General features: G+C 53.7%; 1 protein-coding gene across 1 annotated transcript in view; it reads left to right on the forward strand.

Moving 5' to 3' along the window:
* The window catches only part of ARPC1A (actin related protein 2/3 complex subunit 1A), a 28,276-nt gene extending 19,574 nt beyond the window's left edge, over positions 1 to 8,702 (forward strand). Inside the window, exons 7-10 of the mRNA XM_047779547.1 lie at positions 1,991 to 2,066; positions 2,262 to 2,455; positions 6,846 to 6,936; positions 8,315 to 8,702. Of these exons, the coding sequence (XP_047635503.1) occupies positions 1,991 to 2,066; positions 2,262 to 2,455; positions 6,846 to 6,936; positions 8,315 to 8,353 (400 nt within the window). The 3' untranslated portion in view covers positions 8,354 to 8,702. The remainder of the gene's footprint in view (positions 1 to 1,990; positions 2,067 to 2,261; positions 2,456 to 6,845; positions 6,937 to 8,314) is intronic.
* The last annotated feature ends 3,471 nt before the right edge of the window (positions 8,703 to 12,173 follow it).

The raw sequence follows: 12,173 nt of genomic DNA on the forward strand, positions 1-12,173 counted from the left end.
GATCCAAGCCGTGTCTGCGACCCACACCACAGCTCACGGCAATGCCAGATCCTTAACCCACCGAGCAAGGCCAGGGATCAAACCCACAACCTCATGGTTCCTAGTCGGATTCGTTAACCACTGCACCACGACAGGAACTCCCAGGTTTTATTTCTTTCTTTGTTTTTTTATTTGGCTGCTCCTGTGGCATGTGGAAGTTCCTGGGCCAGGAATCGAACCCAAGCCACAGTAGTGACAATGCTAAATCCTTAACCACTAGGCCACCAGGAAACTCCTTTTAAATTTTTTAAACACTCCCTATTATAAATGATGTAGTCTTCCAAAGATTTCTGTACACATATAGACACACATAAATCTTTCATTTTTAACTCAAATGGGATTGTGCTCTACATTTTGTACAGTAACCTGCTTATTGTCATTCTGTAACGTTTTGATATCGTGGCTGTTTGATTTGCGTGCAGTTCACTGTAAAGCATAATGAGGTCTTAGCATGTGCTTATTACAAGGCCCTGTCTGTACTCAGGTTGATCTAATATTTGGCTTTTCCAGTCCTGCAGGTCGGAGTACATCCTCCACTCTTGTCTGTCTCAGACATAAGCATTTTATGCAGTAAGAGTCAGATTTGCCATAGTAGAGCCTTTAGATGAGGTGGTAGCACTTTAACCTTACCCCAGTTGTACTGCTGGGGGCAGAGGAGGCAGGGAGGTTCCCTGAGACATACTTTTCAAAATGTATCATCTTTGGAGCTCCTGCTGCGGCACAGCGGGATCGGAGGTGTGTTGGGAGCAGTAGGACGCAGGTTTGATCCCAGGCTAGCACGGTGGGTTAAGGATCCAGCATTGCCACAGCTGCAGCTTAGTTTGTGACTGCAGCTCGGATCTGATCCCTGGTGCGAGAAGTCCATATGCCGCAGGGCAGCCAAAAAAGAAAAAAACAAAAAGCATCATCTTTTACATGGAGCTGTATGATTCTGATTCATCAGCCAGCATGTTTGCTGCCTTGTCTGTGTCATCTCTTGGCCAGGTGCTAGAGCAGGTGACTTCAAAGTATATATGTAGGAGTTCCCGTCATGGCGCAGTGGTTAATGAATCCGACTAGGAACCATGAGGGTGCGGGTTCGATCCCTGGCCTTGCTCAATGGGTTAAGGATCTGGCGTTGCTATGAGCTGTGGTGTAGGTTGCAGACGCAGCTCGGATCCCGCGTTGCTGTGGCTCTGGCGTAGGCCGGTGGCTACAGCTCCGATTCGACCCCTAGCCTGGGAACCTCCATATGCCGCAGGAGCGGCCCAAGAAATGGCAAAAAAAAAAAAAAAAAAAAAAAAGACAAAGTATACATGTATACACACAGGACATGGCCCGTTCGCACGGGAGCTCCTGGCTGGCCAAAACTGTATCTTGTTTATCCGTGACCGTAGCTTCTGCCCCAGTGGCTGGGGGGCACAGAGACTAGACTCTCGTAAATGTTTGTGGTCCCAGGGCCAATGTTTGGGAGCCCCTGTGAGCGTAGGTGTGGGGAGGGAGCAGAGGAAGGCGTTCCGTTGTGAGTGACCGTGACAGTCACCTCTGGGAGGTCAGAGAGAGGAGAAGAGGCCGAAGTGGTCCGGGGAAGCTTATGGGGATGATGGAAGCTCAAGCCGCATTGCGGAGACAGGTGGACTTGGATAAGCCGCAGGAGCGGAGGTGACCCGTGGGTAAGAGGGCAGGAGCAGAGGCAGCCGAGAGCCAGGGCTCCTGGAACCGCGCTGTAGAGCGGTTGGTGCTCAGCGGGGCGCTCAGCGGGCGGAGAGGGCCGAGGGCCCCCGCGGGCGAGGGTTGCCGCAGGGCGGTCCGGTGCCTGAGACCCCCCGGAAGGCTGGGTCCCGGGGCTCCTCTGACCCTGGCGCTCCTTCATGCTGCGAAGGCCCCGTGAGAGCAGGTGCTGCGTCGTCTTCTGTGTCCAGAGGGGCTGCGCTCCCTTCCGTCTCAGGTTAACGAGTGTTCTTGGGTTCAGGGTCTCCACTCTGAAAACTGAGTTCCTGCCCCTCCTGAGCGTATCGTTCGTCTCGGAGAACAGCGTCGTGGCTGCCGTAAGTGCTTCTCTTGAGGGTGTTTCCTTGCCAGCCCCTGCGTTGACTTCTCCAGAACGGCAGGGCAGGCAGCCGCGGGAGCTCTGCGGCGGGAGCGGGGCCGGCTGGCGGGAGAACCCCGGCGGGAGGGGCCGCGGGGGCGGGGCGGGGCGCCGGGGGGCGTCCGCTGCGGGGCTGACCGCGACCTTGTTTCAGGGCCATGACTGCTGCCCGATGCTCTTTAACTACGATGACCGCGGCTGCCTGACCTTCGTCTCCAAGCTCGACCTTCCGAAACAGAGCATCCAGCGCAACCTGTCCGCCATGGAGCGCTTCCGCAACATGGACAAGCGGGCCACGACCGAGGACCGCAACACGGCCTTGGAGACGCTGCACCAGAACAGCATCACGTAGGTGACGGGGTGCCCTCTCCCCTCTCTGTGTCCTGTCCCGTGGGCCCAGGCGTCCCTTCGGCAACAGGAGCGGCGAGAGGTCCGTAGCTGCCCGACTGCCGCCTCTCGTTTTCCGCCTGTCGCAGGGAGTCAGTCCGTCCCCGGGGCGGGGAGTGCAGAGCCTCCTGCGGCCTGTCAGGCGGCCTCTGCCTGGGTCTCGCTTGCTCAGAAGCTTGACCGAGAATGAGAGGCCCTCCTGAAAGTCAGGTTCCTCTAGGAGAGAGCACTTGACAGGAAGGTGAAGTATGTCCTGTCCGAAAAGGTGGTTCGAGCTGTCATTTCAACCGTGGATTTCAAATAATGTGTACAAGGAGTTCCCGTGGTGGCTCAGTGGTTAGCAGATCCCACTAGGAACCATGAGGTTGTGGGTTCGATCCCTGGCCTTGCTCAGTGGGTAAGGATCCGGCCTTTGCTGTGAGCTGTGGTGTAGGTCGCAGAGTCAGTTCGGATCCCGTGTTGCCGTGGCTGCGGTGTAGGCCGGCAGCTACAGCTCCGATTTGACCCCTAGCCTGGGAACTTCCATATGCCACGGGAGCGGCCCTAGAAAAGGCAAAAAGATAAATAAATAAATAAATAATGTGTACAAGTAAGGAGATCATCTAATTAGACAAATTCCCCAGCATCGTGATGACAAAGCTGAGGAGCGTCTTGACTTATTTTTCATCAGGTTTATGTGCTTAAATGAGACTGTAAAATTGTGTTTTGTCCAAAAAGCTTGATTTCTCGTCTCTTACATCTAGAAGAGAAATGCGATATAATCTTGATATCTTCAATTATTGTGTTCAGAGTTGGGTATGATAGGATTTTTCTCTCTGACGAACCTTTTGCGTTGACTTTTACTGGGGTGATGCTCATGGGAAGAGTAACAGAACCCTCTAGATGTTCTCTTTGAGAGAACTGTTAAGTGCAAATTGTACGTCTTTTTCAAATTTTAAGTTTTATTGAAGTAGAGACCATTTGCATATGTTCATTTCTGTTGTACAGCAGAGTGACTCAGTTACGCATGTATACATTCTTTTTCACATTCTTTTCCATTATGGTTCATCACAGGGTGTTGAATATCATTCCTTGTGCTCTGTAGTAGGATCCGTCATGTATCCTATATATGCTGGTTTGCCTCTGCTAACCCCAAAGTCCTTCCATCTAGTCCTTCCATCTCCCTTGGCGACGACAAGTCTGTTCTCTGTTTCTTAGGTTCGTTTATGCCTTTTTGTGTATATGTCTTTTTAGGGTCGCACCTGCAGCATATGGAAGTTCCCAGGCTAGGATTTGAATTGGAGCTGCAGCTATCAGCCTACACCACAACCACAGCAACCCCAGATCCAAGCCACATCTGTGACCTACACCACAGCCCACAGCACCCTACCGAGCGGGGCCGAGGATCAAACCCACATCCTCATAGATACTAGGCAGGTTCCTTACCACTGAGCCACGGTGGGAGCTCCACTTGTGCTGTATTTTGGATGCCACCTTTAAATGATATCATATGATGTTCATCTTTCTTTTCTGTGCAGCTCATGCTTTCCATCATGTCCAGTGGGAAGGGCCACTGGACTTAAAATAGGCTGGAAATGTCTATACTGTACGGATAAGTAGTCATTTGAAGGCAGAGCAGAACTTTTCTCCACACTTTTCAAGTTTCTCTGTCTGGAGTGATTTTCTTTTTTTTTTTTTTTTTGTCTTTTTGCTATTTCTTGGGCCGCTCCCGCAGCATATGGAGGTTCCCAGGCTAGGGGTTGAATCGGAGCTGTAGCCACCGGCCTACGCCAGAGCCACAGCAACTCGGGGTCCGAGCCGCGTCTTCGACCCACACCACAGCTTATGGCAACGCCGGATCCTTAACCCACTGAGCAAGGGCAGGGACCGAACCCGCAACCTCAGTGTTCCTAGTCGGATTTGCTAACCACTGCGCCACGACGGGAACTCCTGGAGTGATTTTCAAAATTAATTTCTGTGAATTTCTTTTTCATTTTATTTATTTATTTATGCTTTTTAGGGCCGCACCTGCAGTATATGGAGGTTCCCAGGCTAGGGGTCTAATCAGAGTTACAGCTGCCGGCCTACGCCACAGCCACAGCAACGTCAGATCTGAGCCTCGTCTGCAACCTACACCATAGCTCACGGCAACACCGGATCCTTAACCCACTGAGCAGGGCCAGGGATCAAACCTGCAACCTCATGATTCCTAGTCAGATTTGTTTCTGCTGTGCCACCTTGGGAACTCCTGTGAATTTCTCTTAAGTTTCTCTGCCAACTATCTGGAAGGAAACAGCTCTCATTGCCTCTTGAGACTTCTAGATTAAAAATAAAAACACCTTTGCATATTGGCATGACTACTTTATTTGCAGATATTAAATCCTAGAACAAGGTCAGCAGACTTTCTCTAAGGAACCAGAGAGTATAAATTTGCTCTGAGTGGCCATACAATCTCCATCACAGGTACTCAGCTCTGCCATCGTGGCCACAGGCTGCTGTGGGCAGTGTGGAGATAAATGAGCACGAATGTGTTTCAGTAAAACTTTATGGACACTTGGAGTTCCCATCATGGCACAGCGGAAACGAACCTGACTCGGAACCATGAGGTTATGGGTTCGATCCCAGACCTCGCTCAGTGGGTTAAGGATCTAGCCTTGCCGTGAGCTGTGGTGTGGGTTGAAGTCACGGCTTGGATCCTGCATTGCCATGGCTCTGGTGTAGGCCGGCAGCTACAGCTCTGATTTGACCCCTAGCCTGGGAACCTCCATATGCCATGGGAGCAACCCTAGAAAAGGCAAAAAGACAAAAATACAAAACTTAGCGTTCCTGTCATGGTACAGCAGAAACGAATATGACTAGGAACCAGGAGGTTGCGGGTTCGATCCCTGGCCTCACTCAGTAGGTTAAGGATCCGGTGTTGCCGTGAACTGTGGTGTAACACGTCACAGACGAGGCTCGGACCTGGCATTGCTGTGCCTGTGGTATAGGCCGGCAGCTATAGCTCTGATTAGACCCCACCCCCACCCCCCAGCCTGGGAACCTTCATATGCCGTGGCTGCGGCTCTAAAAAGCAAAAACAAAACAAAACAAAACTTTATGGGGAGTTCCCGTCGTGGCGCAGTGGTTAGCGAATCTGACTAGGAACCATGAGGTTGCGGGTTCGGTCCCTGCCCTTGCTCAGTGGGTTAACGATCCAGCGTTGCCGTGAGCTGTGGTGTGGGTTGCAGATGTGGCTCGGATCCCGTGTTGCTCTGGCTGTGGTGTAGGCCGGTGGCTACAGCTCCGATTAGGCCCCTAGCCTGGGAACCTCCATATGCCAGGGGAGTGGCCCAAGAAATAGCAAAAAGACAAAAAAAAACAACTTTATGGACACTGAAGTGTGAATTTCACATAATTTTCACATAATTAAATAGTAATCTTTTGATTTTTTTCCAACCATTTAAAACTGTAAACGTCGGGGGGAGTGGGATGGATGGGAGTTTGGGGTTAGCAGAAGCCAACTGTTAGATTGAGAAATTTAGAATGGTTAGGCTGGGAACTCTCTGCAGTCTCCTGGCACAGAGCATGATGGAAAATAATATTTTTCAAAAAGAATGTATATTGATGCATGACCGGGTCCCTGTGCTGTACAGCAGAAATTGGCACAACATGGTAAATCTACTACAACCCAAAAAAAACACAAACCGTAAAAGTCATTCTTTAGCTCACATAGATTGTACAAAAACAGGTGAAATGTGCCATCCCCTTCCCCAGAGGGAATGTTCTAGACATTTCAGAGGCGAAAGACACATTATCTAAGCTGTGGAACTGGTTTCCTTGAAAGTTTCTCACACACTGAGGCTAATAAGCGAAGCCGTTTCATTAAGGTGCTCCCCTGCTTTGCTTCGCTCGGTTGGAATTTTGCGGCGTGTCTGAATGTCCCTGATATTTATAACGATTCATTCCAAGAGCGGGGAGAGCGCTTGGCTCCTCAGCCCTGGCCGCCTCAGAGGGCGCCGTGGGAGTTTTTGTTTGGAGCCAGTTGGATTTCAGTCAGGCCTCCTCCTGCCTCTGGTTTATTGTTTCAGAATTTGTTTCCATTTCCGTCAGAGCTGTGCTCCTGCCCACTCCCTGCTCCACTCTAGCCTGAAGGGTCCTGCTTCTCCCCGTCCCTCTAATTAACGAGGGTCTTAACTTTTCCCTCTTCTCAGTCTCTTTCTTTTCTGGACACGTGGTCATAAAATGCCCTTGAATTGTTTCAGGGTCAGAGGGCCGCAGACTCCTTCCGATGGGCGCCTTAAAGGAGCTGATGGGCATTTCGTTTCCTGCCAGTGCTGCTGCGCTCACTTCCGCCACAGACCTTACGGTCTCCCCTGCTTTTGCTTTTTTTCAGGCAAGTGTCTATTTATGAAGTGGACAAGCAAGATTGTCGCAAATTTTGCACTACTGGCATTGACGGAGCCATGACAATTTGGGATTTCAAGGTATCTTCCACCTTTCAGAACAAATCTTGTTTGTTTTAAAACTCTTCCTGTGAGAGGGCTGTGGGTCATTTCTTGGAACCAGCCATCAAATCCGTGTGCGTCAGAGGGCAGCGCCCTGGGCTTTTCAACACCTGCAAGTTGTAGCGGGAGAAAACAGTGCTTTCTCGATGCAATGGAATCCATGCTCCTGGAAGTCCATTTGTCATTGCGAATAGCCGAGCACTGCTTTTTGTCCCAGGCCCTGTGCCGGGCGCCAGTCTAGTTTAACTCTCTAGGTCTGTTTTACCATTGACACTAGTTAATCTAATAAATGCTCGCTCGCTGCCTGCTGGGTGCCAGGCGTGGTGCTGGGCATGGAGGATGCTGAGATGAAGGAGCCCTGGGGGCGGGGCGGGGGGGGTACTGGATGGAGCGCAGAAGAAAAGCCACTGCCTCTTTCCGCGCCGAGGAACTGGGTGGGGCTTTGGCACAGGGACTGCCAGCGCCACAGGGAGGAGACCATACCTGAGCTGCATCCTTAGCTTGCCCGCCACCCGCCCAATCCCGAGGCTGGAGGGAGCAGCCAGGAGGGTGCGCTGCCCTCAGGCACCCAGTTCTCAGGGCTGTGCGCAGGGCCTGCGGAACCTGGAGCTGCAGCTGGGAGAAGGCGGTGTGGCCAGGAGGTTCTGGACTAGAGAGATTTAGGGGCCGAATGGGAGGGTGTGTGACAGTGAGGGACAGATCCCAAAGGACACTGCACCCTCCAGCCTCGGGCTTGGGCAGATGGCAGGCAAGATAAGGCGCCAGGGAGGAGGAGGAGGAGCGGGCCCAGCTCCTGTGTGCAGCTCTGCGGATTTCACCTCCAGAAGTTAAACACTTAACAAAAGTTTGCCACTGCCTCTGCGGTTCCATGTTTGACGTTTCTGCCTCTGCAAGTCCCTCCCCGCCCTTTCACCTTCGGCCGCTTTACATCCTGGGCATCGCCACCTGTGTGGTTGGCTCCACCTGGGCAGTTAGTGCTCGGCCCTTTGGTCTTTGACAGGCCAGGTCCTTGGAGGTCCCGGTGCGTTTTTCTCTCGGCTCACCTCGGGGCACCAGCCGTGTGGAGCGCCCAGGCTGGCTGCATGTGGTCCGCAGAAACCAGAGGCGCGCCTGCCGTCGGGGCATCTAGGGTTGCTAAGTCCACACGTGCCCTGACAACAGGAGTGTGCCCAGGGCCTGTGGGCTGCGCCCCGGCGACGAGGGAGCACAGGGCCAGCAGGGGGCGCCGCGTCCCGGGAGGGAGCGAGTCTGAGGGGAGGGGGACCTCGCCGGGGAGCCGGGGCTGGTATAGTGGGGTGGGGGGACCCCAGGACGGAGGGTGCCCAGTAATGACGCTGTTCTTCCTGTCGCTCTGCAGACCTTAGAGTCTTCTATCCAGGGCCTTCGGATAATGTGAAGCCGAGCGAGCCTCCCAGACCCAGCACGAGGACGGGCAGCTGTGCGGGGGCAGCGGCGCCATTGGCATGATGGGAGGAGAGCCGGCCGCCAGAAACACTGAAGACGCGTGTGGCGAGCCATTGTCGTGTTTCGTTTGAGTGTAACTGGTGCAAGTGTTGGTTTTTTTAAAAGCAGCAGTGATTTGGGTTTTGTTTTCTGTTTTTTTTTTTGTTTTGCTGTTTCATTCCATTCTTGACCAAAGCTTCTTTTCAAGTAGTTTATTATGGAAAATTGTCACACTAACTTAAAGGAAGGGGGGAGGTATGTAAATTGTCTGCTAAAAACTTAAATAAAAACACTGAATATGTTTTGGTTTTGCTTCCTTATATTGTTTGCATTTTTCATACGAATATATGTATAAATTCTTTGTTAGCCTAGGTAGTTTTTAGGGTAGAATCTTAGATGCTTAGTTTCTTAAATTGAGCCGTCTTGTGCAACCTTGAACACAGAGAACCATTTCTGGAATGCCCTCTCTTAGCCTGGCAGGACTTCTGCAGGAGAGGGAGGTACACTGTTCCCAGCTTGGGTACAGGCACAGAGGACGCCCCCCCCTCTCCTCAGCAGCCAGGCCTCTGCCCTGTGCCCTTGGTGGGCCCGGACCAGGCGTGTGCAGGGGGAGGGGAAAGACACAAGTTGTCGTTTGAGCTTAGAGATGATTGTGCCTGAACGGAGTTATCTTCATCAGAATTAGACACGCAGTTTGACATTTCAGGGCTGAGACTCCAGCTCAAAAGTAAGTGGCTGGGGAGGAACAGGAATACAGTGTAGCCTTGAACTTGGCAGTGTGCCCGGAAGTGGAGCCGGGACCTGAACTCAGCTCGCTGGTGACAGGGCTTCTCCAAAGAGCAGTCTTGCCCCTTCGCTGGCCCGTGAGAAGCACTACTTCCGCCAGAAGAGAATCATACCTCCTCACACCTGCCTCTCCCTCCCCGTTTGCTGGAGCGTCCTCTGTGGCCGCCGATGGCAGGAGCCCCTGTGCGCGTGTGTTTGTGCCAGTGCATCGGCAAGGCTGCCGTCGCAGAGCGAGGGTAGACAGAAGCAGGCCGAGCAGCAGGAATGTGCTACCAAGTGCTTTTGAGTTTCATGAGATCGCATGGTTTGGCGAGAAAGCCCAGAGGTTGTTAGAGAAACAATGCATTCCATGAAAGAAACAATAAATGACTAACTTGGCCTCCAAAAACTTGAGGCGGAGTCTCATCTTTCATCTTTTTTTAACTAGGTCTGTGTCACACCTGCAGAAGAAGGCCCATCCCGACGTGTCAGCCAGAAACCCTCGGGGCTGTGCCGCAGTGCCGGCGTCTGACCCTGGAAGGGCCCTTCTCTTCTCACCCTGCCTGTGAGACTCAGACCAGACCTCCGTCCACAGTGACTCCCAATTTGAAGGGTTCCAGGCGACCCCTGACTGTGCCAGAACACACTGCCCAAAGCCCTTGTTGGAAGCTTTGGTGTCGGACTGTAGTTCTGCCAAGCTGTGTGACCATCAGCAACATAATTAACATCTGTGAGCTCAGTGTCTTCACCTGTAAAATGGCAATAATAAAGGGTGAGCTCCTGTGCCTCAGTAAAGCTGAGGTTTGCGTGCAGGCTTGGCTTTGCCCCATAGCAGGCCCTGGAGACCCTTAATAACAGAGCGAAATAGTATGAAGGATTCTGCTAACCAAAACAACAACAACAAATTTTTTTCGAGAATATTCTAGTGAGAAAGCTGGGGTCAGCCTCAGAACCAGGATTAATTGCTCAGACACGAACCCTCCGTTCACAGAGGTGGTTGGAGGGTGCACTCTCACATGTGCCTCCTGAGGCAGTGACGTGAAAGTCGAGGGTTCCCTCAGCGTCTGCAGTGTCGCTGAGGGAACAGTGTCACTCCACATGGAACAGCACCGACGGGCGTATAAACAAGTTATGTGCGTTGTGTGTGTGATTTAAACGCCAGGTGTGGCAGGTAGACTCCTGGCCCCCAGAGATGGCCATGCACGAATCTCCAGAACCTGTGCGCTTTGCAGATGGGATTAACTCACAGCTCCTGCGCCTCGAACATCCGGGTGGCCCCACGTACCCTCAAGGCTCCTTCCAGGCGGGAGGCAGGCGGGGCAGCGTCCGAGGCCACGAGGAGGCTGAATCACAGGCTGAAGCCTGCGACGGCCACGGGCCTCCGAGAGCTGGAAGGACAGAGCTGATTCTCCCCGGAGCCCCCAGCAGGAACAGTCCCCTGCCTCTGAGGCCAGCTGGGGGCCTCTGACCTCCAGAGCCATAGGAGACACTGGTGTGGTCTCAAGCCACCCCGTCTATGGTAAGTTGCTCCAGCAGCAGCGGCAGGAAACGAACCCACGAGGTCAGCTTAGCCAAGGGCACGAAGCACAGCCCGGAGCTTGGAGTTTCTCAAGCTGAGGGGCCGAGCCCACTGATAGGTTGTAAAGTCACGGTGGCCACGGAAACAGGAGAAAGCAACATTCTGTGATGCACGTAGTCAGTTTGGTTTCAGACATACACGGGCCTGTGGCCCAGGCTGTCTATCTGGGGGGGTCAAGGTCAAAAGAGCCATCCAGGGAGAGCCTGGGGGGGGGCCGCTGAGGAAGGCTGCTGGGCCGCCCGGCTGCAAGAAGGCTGCTGGGCCGGGTGTGAGGGGAGCCGCGCAGAGGCATGCGCGCTCCTCACAGCGCTGCACGGTGGCAAGCGAAATTTTGCCCTTTCTAGAGACGACAGAGCCTGAATTGGAACCTCAGCGGTCTCTCCAGAGCGCCAGGGGAAGCTGCCAAGCACGCTCCCTGCTGCAAGGGCAGGGAGGGGAAACGCCCTGGGACCCAGCCTGGTCATCACCACACTCAGGAGCAGGGTGATGTCATTGGAACCAGGAGGGGACCCCCTGGTGATGCCTTGGGGGCGGGGGGCAGTTTTCAGCTGAGCCACATGCTGCCCATCAGACCTGCCCGGACTGGGCCCCTGGCAAGGCATGGTGGGCGTCTCTGTGCCTCCGTGGCCAATCTCTGCCCTCCGAGGCTTCTGCCACCTCACATGCATGTGTGGCCTTGGGCAAGAGGCCCAGGGTCTCCCCTCTTTCTCATGGGTACGGGGGGGCAGGTCTTCGATCTCTGAGAGAGACCCATGGTCAGCAATCAGGGCTGGGCGCTTCTGGGAAAGGTCTTTGTCCCTGGCCTCCCACGGCCTTGGCCAGCCCTCCGCCTCCTGCATCCAGACGCCTGGAGCTAGGCTGCCATCTTGTGCCCAGCAGGCAGTAAGGCCAGTGCAGGGGGCAGGAAGGAGCGGAGCATCAGAAGGAAACTTGACGACCCCAGAGACCCAACCTGGCACCGCCCCTCCGGCTGGGCCTCCCGGAGGCGGAGGCGTTGGCCAGCCCCAGCTTGGAGGAGTCAGCCTGCCTTCCTGGGAAAGCCGAGAAGGCCGAAGCGCAGGGAGAGCTCAGTACCTTCCCAGGGCACCGGGGGAGGCAGATTCCAGGAAGAAACAGAAAGCTCGGAGCTGTTCTCGGAACTCTAGATGAAATCCCTCCACCCCCAGGTTCTCCTCACCCGAGCACTTGCTCCACTTCAGGCTTAGAAAACTGTCCCCCCAGGGAGCCGCTGCAAATACACCCCCAAGGCTTCCCAGTTTGAGGTGTGTTTCCCATGTATTACTGGTCTTCCCACTGGGACTGCAGGCCTGTGAGGTGGGCGGTGGGCGGGCAGTGCTGCTCACTTTGCAGATGCAGAAACCCAGGCAAAGCAAGAGTGAGTGGCCTAAAGCCAGTGAAGGGGAAGAGCCAGAATCTGGTTCAAATTTCT

The sequence above is a fragment of the Phacochoerus africanus genome, chromosome 5, assembly GCF_016906955.1.
Source record: "Phacochoerus africanus isolate WHEZ1 chromosome 5, ROS_Pafr_v1, whole genome shotgun sequence".
NCBI lineage: Eukaryota > Metazoa > Chordata > Mammalia > Artiodactyla > Suidae > Phacochoerus > Phacochoerus africanus.